This window comes from Bemisia tabaci, chromosome 8, assembly GCF_918797505.1.
Source record: "Bemisia tabaci chromosome 8, PGI_BMITA_v3".
In the NCBI taxonomy this organism is placed as follows: domain Eukaryota; kingdom Metazoa; phylum Arthropoda; class Insecta; order Hemiptera; family Aleyrodidae; genus Bemisia; species Bemisia tabaci.
The window spans coordinates 43120623-43130010 of record NC_092800.1 but is presented as its reverse complement, the minus strand read 5'-3'; the positions used below and the strand labels follow the sequence as shown (position 1 = coordinate 43130010).

The following is a 9388-nucleotide window of genomic DNA, read 5'->3' as shown; positions in this document are numbered from 1 at the left end:
CGTGAGTAATCAGTATCATCTATCCGGCTAAAAACTTTGATTTCAGGAAACTTGGTGGCTAAGTGCAGCTGACCACGCCTCTGGACACAGAGGGAGAGGGGGCCCTGGACCATGTGGAAGAAGGGGGGGGGGATTGCAAGGGTCCCCGAAGATGTCTGACCGGTTGCCAAGTTCGAACTGTGTCAATCACAGCTCAAACAGTCAACGCCGTTGTAGCTTTCTCACGCAGAGTTGACAGATCGCAACCGTTCGCCCAGATTTTTCCATCATGTGTCGTATGAAATAGATGATTTTTCCGCAAAATCGGAATTGATGTGCTCACGATCTTCTTCACTCTGCATAACCCACTTTCGCATCTCCGATTTTCCTCGGACTCTCCTCTCCAACCCATTAGCCCCCCCCCCCCCCATGTGCTCATCTTAGCCCCTGAAATCCTCCTCTTCATCTCATAAAACAGCTACATTAGGGTGAAATCCCTCCGGGGCTGTTCGTAGATACGTAAAGCTAAAACTCGTGCCTTTTTTACCCCCTTCCTTCCTACCCCAATGACCTGCAGCACGCCCCTCAAAAAAAAAAAAACTTATTCCCCTCAGAAAAATCCCAAAGTAGGAGAATCCCTGATAAACCTCAGTTATGTGGAATTGAATGAAGAAATGAATAGAGGCAAAATTAAAAAAGAACATGAAGACAAAATAAGTAGTCCGAATATTTTTAATTTTTTTTATTATCCTTTAAGTCATAGAGAAATATTACAAAATTTTCATTTTTTTTTTTACAAAATTTCATCCTTACCCCCCCCCCCCCCCCGTAACGTCCGTCGGACGTTCATCAGTAGACTATTGTTCTGTACTTCATTTTCTGCGCGATTTTTACTTGTGAACTTTATAAAAGAGGGCTTGTGGTAAGCAGCAATAATTAAAAAACGTTCAATTAAAATGTAAGAATAGTAAATAAAAAGAGATCCTCTTTAAAAAAAGGAAGCTAATACAATGTCAAACGTTGCACAAAGCAGTCCTGCAGGGCCCCCTCCCAGCCTACGTGACGCATCTGTAATGCATATAGAGCTCCTTTTCCTTAGGCTTTGTCTACACGAGCCAGTTCGTAGAACTTCGGACGAACTTATTCCAGGTACTTGTTATTACTCAGCTATAACCTGCTCGAACCACCCAATTTGAAGTACCGATTTGTCAGTACTGCCATTTCATTTTACCAAAAATCCGGGGGTTCCCGGAATTAATTCCGAATTCCGAAAGTTCCGATCTTTTTAAAAAATCTCGGGGTAGAATTCCGAAATGCTCCTGGATTTAGTTCCGAAGATCGTCGGATTCGATGGAAATTTCGTCAAAAGTGAAATAATAATCGGTCAAACTGACGAAAAACCCCTAAATTTCGAGAAAATTATAAATGTAGCTGGAAATTATAAATGTAGCTGGAAATTACTCTGGGAAACCCGGAGATTCTGAGTAAAGTTTTGTCGAGAAATCGCAAAAGTTCCGAAATTCGGAAACCATTCCGGGAAATGACAGCACTGACTCGTGTGAACAAGGCCGCAGAACGTTACGTATTTCATGGAAAATCAAAGAAAAAAAACAAAAAAAAATAAAAACAAAAAAAATCCCTGATCGGGAAGTACTCGCAAATTGCGTAAAAGCGCCTCTGTTCAGGTGAAAAATACGCAAAAGACGTCATCAGTTATTTCGTTCGTTCTTTCATATAATACTGAAAATCAGAGGCCTGGCTTGAATTGCGATATATCGATTGTTATGTCATTTAAACCTATAGAAAAGGATCGATTAACAGGGTGTTCGCAACGAACACCTTAATAATAGATTCTTTACCGTAGGGTTACATGGCATAACAATCGATATATCGCAATTCACACCACGCCACTGCTGAAAATGTGTATAATGACAGCTGCGGTCGATCAACTGGGTTGACGTACTACGGGAAAACCTCCATTTTCCCGTTTTTCTCGACGTTCTCTGTTTGCAATTTTTTTTTCTCGGATGTCAGTTACCCCAACGGATTCGAGCGCTCCTGTCAAATTTTTAAGTGTGCTTCCGCTGAACAGCGCTCGGTGCCACGATTCGAGACAAAATTCACGTTGGGCGGTGGCGTGATTCGGAGCACTCAGCTCGGCTTTCTGTCTGATGAGTTTTTTTTTGTTTGTTTGTCTGTTAGTTTTTTTTATTTGCATCCCATGTTGCGCAAATGAGTTTTTTTTGGAACTTATTACCCTGCAGGAGCGTCACATTCTCGAGATATAGGAGTTCAACAACATTCATCATTGATGTCCGATCGTAACTTTGCGATCCTCAGGAAGATTATAAGGGAATTTGAAGATCAACTTATGTACCGTCCTAAAATTGTGTCAAGCATTTTTGCCGCTTTTTCGGCCCCCTTCTTCCCCATATATCAGGCCTTCGCTCTCTCTCTCCCCTCTTTCTCCGAGGAGAATTGAGGTACTCGGAGGACAAGGCGCATAAGTGCAGTTTTTGGCAAAATCGAGATCAGTGGCGTGGTGTGAATCGCGATGTATCGATTGTCATGCCATTTAAACCTATGTCAGAGAATCGATTATTAAGGTGTTCGCATGCGAACACCCTGTTTACCGATCCTTTTCCATCGGTTTAAATGGCATAACAATCGATGTATCGCAATTCACGCCACGCCACTGATCGAGATATTAATGATTTTAAGTAAATCTAGTCTTAATGTACGTTTTGTGAAAAATTTGCTCCCAAATTCCAATTTCCAAGCATCAAAAAGTCAGTTTGAACTTTCTTTCTGCGATAAGGATCCATGTAATTTCGAAACTTCAAACACGTATTTCTCTAAATAAACAACTTCACGAAGATCAACGATTGGTGTAATATTTTAAAGGAAATAAATACTGAAACATTGAAAGTTGGATACACGTTCACTATCTCAATAACGGCACGAAATACCTCTCTTCTCCTTTAATTCCACATTTGAACAAGAACTTAAAATTTAAATGACACTAATTTTTAAAGGATAAGAAAACTCTTCAATAAATGATTCCTAAAAAATAATTAAAATAAATAGAAATAAATAGAAGCAAAATTTGGAGGAAATAATGGCGCACTTAACAAAAGATATATAGAAGTTGACAATGTTGAGATGATTATCAATTTTTTCACTCAATTTAATACGCTTCACAAAAGTCATGTGTACTGTTCCTGTTTAGCCAAAATGGAAATTATTTTAGTTAGATAAATTGGAAAAATAAAGGTTCTTTAAAACATATGCATACTCGATCACGAAAAATCCGCACTGACTTGAAATAACATAGCATTAAAATCTACTATTTCAAGGAATAGTTTTCTAAGTGAAAGCAGAGAAAGCGTGTGAAATAGAGGAACTGGTGTACCAACTAGAGTTTAAACTTAAAAGCTAATTTTGCGATTATTTGCTAGACTCAAAATGAAAAAATTAAGAATAAAGAAAGTACAAGATTTTCCCCTTCATGAAAAGTTCACGCAAAATACATCGAGTCTATTAAATGTTCCTAAAATCAACTCGCACAGATTAGCGTTTACTGCTGCATTTAAATTAGTCAATTTAAATTTTCTACACGTGAAAAATCCACAGTCAAGTTAGGATGAGTTCGTCATTGAAGAAAGTTTATTGTTGGTTTCACAATACTTTGAAGTCGTAAGAATTTTTTATTCGCTGACTCTTACATTCGAAGAAAAGCCAAAGGCGCCCAGCTTTTGAGTTATTTTTAATCGCACACACTGCGTATAAAAGGTTCTTATAGCAAATTTAGCAAAATTATAATATGATTGGCTTTTCAATATTGCGTGATGAAACTTCATTAATTCTCAGCCAAAGTTTGTCTGGTTCCAGGTACAGGCAATAGTGACTTCGTCACCAGATGATCCAATTCCCCTCTGGTCTTAACGAGTTGCCTACAGTTTTTCGTGGCTGACCACACCCATGCTTTAAAACATGTAGGCCACCCGACCCAATATTTGCCGCACCTGGGGTCGATGTCTTGTTGTTCACAGAAGTCCAGAAAGTACGAAGACAGAATACATTTGCAATTCGGCTGGCCATTTACCCATGCGAGGTACCCACTCGCAACTGGGCGCCAAGCATTTTCGTAGAATACGTGGTAGTCATGCGTTACCATGCAATTGAATTTACAGATTGCAACTTGATTGGCGGCTGGTGGTGGTGGAACCTGTTGCCCGGCAGCGTTCAATTGAGGGACATTAGGTTGTTGGTTCGGTTGCTGGTTCGGTTGCTGGTTCAGTTGCTGGTTTCCTGGATGCATACCTGTTGAAACAAAGGAACGTTAACATACCAGTTTACTAGACAAACTACAAATTTAAGCATTTTGAAATGCGTTTTCTCATCAAAATTTCTAATAAACTACGTTTCGTACAACGAAAAATACTGTCCAAGTAGGTAGTATTTTTTATTGGGAAGGTCAAGGCTCTGAGAGATTAAATTGCGATTTTTTTACGAGTTTTTGCAGGCGATAAAATCGCTAGGATCATCAACATCTGAGCAACATCCTCAATCTTGTCGCAATTTTATCTCTGTAAAATCGCGTTCGATAAAATAGAAACTTTATCTCAATTTATCACGATTTTTTTCGTCGGATAACACTGCGATAAATCGCCGCTGATGATACGTTTCCCATTCAAATCGCAACTTACTGCGATCATTGCTGCTTGTGTAAAAGTAACCCCCTAACTAAGATATTAACTTTATTGGAGGTTTTAGGACATTCCGTCAACGATTTTTTGTCCGCGCACCTGTTTTTTCCAATAATTTACGTTCACGCGTTTTTTCGGCACAGGAGTTTTGGTCCACGTGCCAATTGAGACCCAAAGTTAATTGACCCACATGTAAATACAAACGACGGTTGCTCACGACGTTTTTGGATGAAAATGTATAATGTCTTGGAAGAATGACGGTTTGCTTGTTTTTTGTTTTGTCTGTTTGGTCCAACGGAGAATAATATATAGTTGAGAGTTTTGGTAAAAATGGGGGAGCGTCAATTCCATGAGACAAAATTCACTAAAACTCTCTACACCTCTTTGGTGTGCCAGGAGTTAATTATCTTTCAAGAAATTCCCACCTTGTTATACCTATGAACCGGATAAACCTCTATATTTGCCTCAGCAAAAGGCTCTTAAACTTTTCCTGTGTGCGATAAGTATCTTGATTTATTTTGCCAGGAAAGATCTGTACTTTTAAAGGATGCCTGTCATTCTTAATACGTTCAATTTCGTATGATACTGTGCCAGCGCGAAACGCGCATTGGCGCCTACAAACCTAAGTGGATACTTCAAGCATTGTGCAATGCGTGAAGTATCCACTTAGGTTTGTAGGCGCCAGTGAGCCTCTCGCACTGGCAGCACGCCGCTCCGCTCTGTTAGGCTGTAATATGTATACTCGCATAGTCAGCGTTTTTTAACTTATGATTTTGAAATGTTTGCGCACTCTGCATTGATTATTCTCATTTAAATTGATGGCAAAAAAATATGTATCAATTCATCAAAGGATAATAATAATATAATGTGTGTTTTTTTAAATATTGGTGGCTCCGTGTCAAATTCAATGATTTACAAAGCACTTTAATTTTTTCTTTTACATTTTGTGCTTTTATTTTGCTGCAGCGAGATGTACGCGCAACCAAACGCTTAAAGTTTGACGTATTTGACTCTAAAAGATCGATGTACAATGGGTTAAAACTAAAGATTGCGTGCTTCTTGATTTTTTTTTTCCTCATTTATTCATTTTTGCAGTTTCTGTCGGCACAACTGCGGCTCATTGAGATTAATGTCGCTTGGAAAAGGTTTTCCAAATACTTGTCACATTTTAAAAATGTAAATGTTTTCAAAATGAAGTAAAAATTTCGTAAAGAAAAAATTTAAAAAATGAAAGTAAGTACCTATACATATATAAGGTATATTGTACATCGAATATTTTAAGGATAGGAATAAAACGAAACATTCACCATTGACAATTTAAAAAGATGATTCAAAAGGAGAAAGTAAAAACATTTCATTTAGAAAATGAGCAACCATAACAACACCTCCTTCTCTCTCAATTTCTCATTTCCATATTGTCAGTATAATTTTACAAACCGACTAAAATATAACGCTTGGACCAAGTCACTGTTGCTTATTTTACGTGTGGGCTTAAACTACTGGACAAAAAAGGTGCGCGGACAAAAAATCGTTGACAAAATGTCCTGAAACCTTATTCGGTGAGGAAAATTCAAACTTTCCCGCTCATAGAAAAATGGTGGGGATTTTCAAGCGTGATGAACAAAATTTTTAGCCCTGCGTGGTCATCTATGGTCATGCCAACCCTGGAATTGTATTGAATAGAACATATAAATATCTTCGCAAGAATTCACTGGTGAAATCTTTCATGCTATAGCGTGGTACTCCTCAAATACTGTCTTACTTTGCAGAAGATAAGTTTAAAAACATATAGCTGATGACACCATCAGCTAAACAAATTTTATGAACAATTAAACCGTTAAAATCCCTTAAGCTTCGTCTTAAACAGGCTATATGAGAGACTTCCTAGCACACAAATAGTAAAACTCATACATTAATGAACTGCACTTAACTAGATCAAAATCACGTTACAACTATCGTGACGAATGAATTATCAATATTAATAGGACCAGTATGTCTTCTTCATATACTTACGTGTTGTATGGATTACTGAAAACTGAATTCGAAACTCTTGAACCCCTATATATTCTGAGCCTCTCTTGCAATCTTGTGTATTTTAAAGTTAAAACACGCGCGACTAAAAGGTCATAAAGTCATTGAACAAAAAACATTGATTTTTTCGGCATAGTGGATTTTTTTTAGCTGAATTTTTAATTACGGTTTTACGAGTGTAATTAGACCTGAAATTTGAAAGGTCAAAGTTAACATATTGATACGGGTTTCCTATAAAAGAAAAATGGATTCATGCTTTTTTTTCCTAACCATTTTTCACCATTACAAATCCCATTCTTTGATCCTAACACCTCAGTGGTGTCACCTCGGAAATTTTCTCGAAGACAAATTGTTTGAATTTTCTTAATTTGCTCAATTGAGCATTCATGAGCAAAGTGTAAAATAATGTTTGAAAAGTTGTTGAGCCGCATGCTGCACCTAATTATCACTTACAAAATAATGTATTGCGGTGTTGAAAGATTCCACTCCCATTTTATTTTTCCGAAGATAAACAAGCCAACTTTCTAGCTTGAAATTTACACAGAATATTCTACCAGCAGACAGGAAAAATTGAGTAAATTTTCAAAAAATTATATTGGCTAGATTTTCGAAGAAAAAATGAAGTATCATAGGAAGTTTGCACCGTCGCAAACGGAGATACGTGGTTTCGCACAGTGGCGTGGCGTGCTTTGCAATATATCGATTGTTATGCCATTTAAACCTATGGTAAAGAATCGATTATTAAGGTCTTCGCTGCGAACACCCTGTTTATCGATCCTTTGCCATAAGTTTAAATGGCATAACAATCGATATATCGCGAAGCACGCCACGCCACTGCCCTCGATATGTTTCGTCCTGCTTCAATGTAAGTATTAAACCAGTGAATATTGATGCAAAGCATGAAGGACCAAATTTAACAAATCTGTTATGGGACGGAGTCAATTAAACGCATTTTGGTCGATCGAGGGACAGTAAATTAATTATGAATTTCATTTCGCATTATTTGATTATTTTCAGAACTCATGTAACTGCTCCTATCCATTATTTCCAATCTACTCATCTATTTGCAGTCGATTGAAAAAGTTATCAATACTAGTACACAGATACAGTAAAAGCTCGTTAAGACGAAATACGGTTAAGACGAAAATCCGCTTAAGACGAATTTTTTTTCGGTCCCTTGACACTTCCATTAGAGTCAATGTAAAAAAAATACGGATAAGACGAAATTTCGAAATTTTGACCCGTAACCAAAGCCGGTTAAGACGAAGAAAAATTTCCGATTTTTTCCCCTGAAATTGGGTAAAAACGACAAAAAAGAGCCAGTTCTTAGGAAAAATAGACTTAGTTTTACGTACCTTGACATAAAAAGAGTAGGCTGAGAGTAGATCGTGGGTATCCTCTGTTTTGCTGGATGACTGAGATGCAATCGACAGTTGACGATAAACCGATGTGCGTATTTTAAAAAAATTCAAAATTTGGATTTCGTATTGAATAAAATTTAAAAATTTAAAACTGCTTCCAAATTTTGGCTTATGCCGAAAAATTTCGTCTTAAGCGGAGAACGGTTAAGACGAAAAGCCGCTTATGACAAAATTTTTTTCGGTCCCTTCATTTTTCGTCTTAACGAGCTTTTACCGTAGATGAAAAAACTGTTTAAACTCTTCGAAAGCTTTACTTTCGATGACTTTCAAAGCAATAATCGTGCGACCTGCTCTAAAGAGTAAATTCAAATTGAATCGCCTCCAGCCATCAACATGTAAGACAATCACATTGAAATATAATATAAAAGCAAGTCATACCTGCGGCAAAATATGCTGTAAATATGAGAGCCACCGCATAAAATGAGAGTACTCCCTTCAAAACGCACAACATGGTAAATTTTCGGCACCAAATTTCACCACAATGACTGAGAGCCATGGTGGCTTTCCAGTGGGACAATGTCAGCCACCACTAGCTCCCAAACCTAAAACTTCAAAGGTCAACAGAATGACGATCGCGCATGTACTCACACATGTACCCACATGTACTGTGACATATTTATACTTGTTAGTACATATTTATAAAGTGTATGGAATATAATGCGCATTTCCGTGAAGTGATATTGCGCACACAGATCAATGCCAGTTTTTTCAGGTGGGTTCGCTATGTAAGCTGAAAAAATACGATTTGCGGCTGATGTCATCGTCACTGCCGTGATCGCGAAGAGAGCAGTAAGTGCAAAAAATGAAGTTTTGAGAAAACGGGCTCAGAAGAGTCGGAGTGGAAAATTTTATCGAGAGAATCTTACGCTCTTTGTCAAATTGCTACTAACCATCCGAAAGATTCTTAGAAATCGTTTGGATGATTGCAAATCGACTGATTTTATTTCAATTACATAAAAAGGGCATCGCATCGTTCATTTTCATGTTAGGCTAGTGTTAGGCAAGACAGCCATAAGTGCTATCCTCTATACATACTTTCATCTTTGTGTTTTGGGCACGCAACAAACACATTTTCATGTTAGACATTGGCAGAAGAGGGCGACATTGTACTTGAGAACACCATTTTCATTGGCTCTTTGGAGGAATAATGTCACTTGCTACTGTTTTTCCTGAAACTGCGTCATTTTTTGGGCACTTACGGCTTTTTCTTGAATCTCGGTTTCATATAAGTAGGATTAATTTTGCTGG

The 9388-nt window shown here is 37.8% G+C and overlaps 1 protein-coding gene across 1 annotated transcript; it reads right to left on the bottom strand.

Annotated features, from left to right (window-relative positions):
• Positions 1-796: 796 nt before the first annotated feature.
• Positions 797-8728, bottom strand: LOC140225210 (uncharacterized). Its single transcript, XM_072303223.1, has 2 exons — positions 8519-8728; positions 797-4302 (listed from the first exon to the last, which is right to left on the bottom strand). The coding sequence occupies exons 1-2, from the start codon at positions 8634-8636 to the stop codon at positions 3839-3841; spliced, it is 582 nt and encodes a 193-aa protein (XP_072159324.1). The 5' UTR covers positions 8637-8728; the 3' UTR covers positions 797-3838.
• Between the last annotated feature and the right edge of the window lie 660 nt (positions 8729-9388).

What these genes read in the sequence shown, in the direction of transcription:
- LOC140225210 (XM_072303223.1), bottom strand. Translation starts at nt 8,636, where the DNA reads ATGGCTCTCAGTCATTGTGGTGAAATTTGGTGCCGAAAATTTACCATG. An exon ending in TACAGCATATTTTGCCGCAG is followed by an intron (nt 4,303 to 8,518) that starts GTATGACTTGCT and finishes TTGTTTCAACAG; the next exon opens with GTATGCATCCAGGAAACCAG.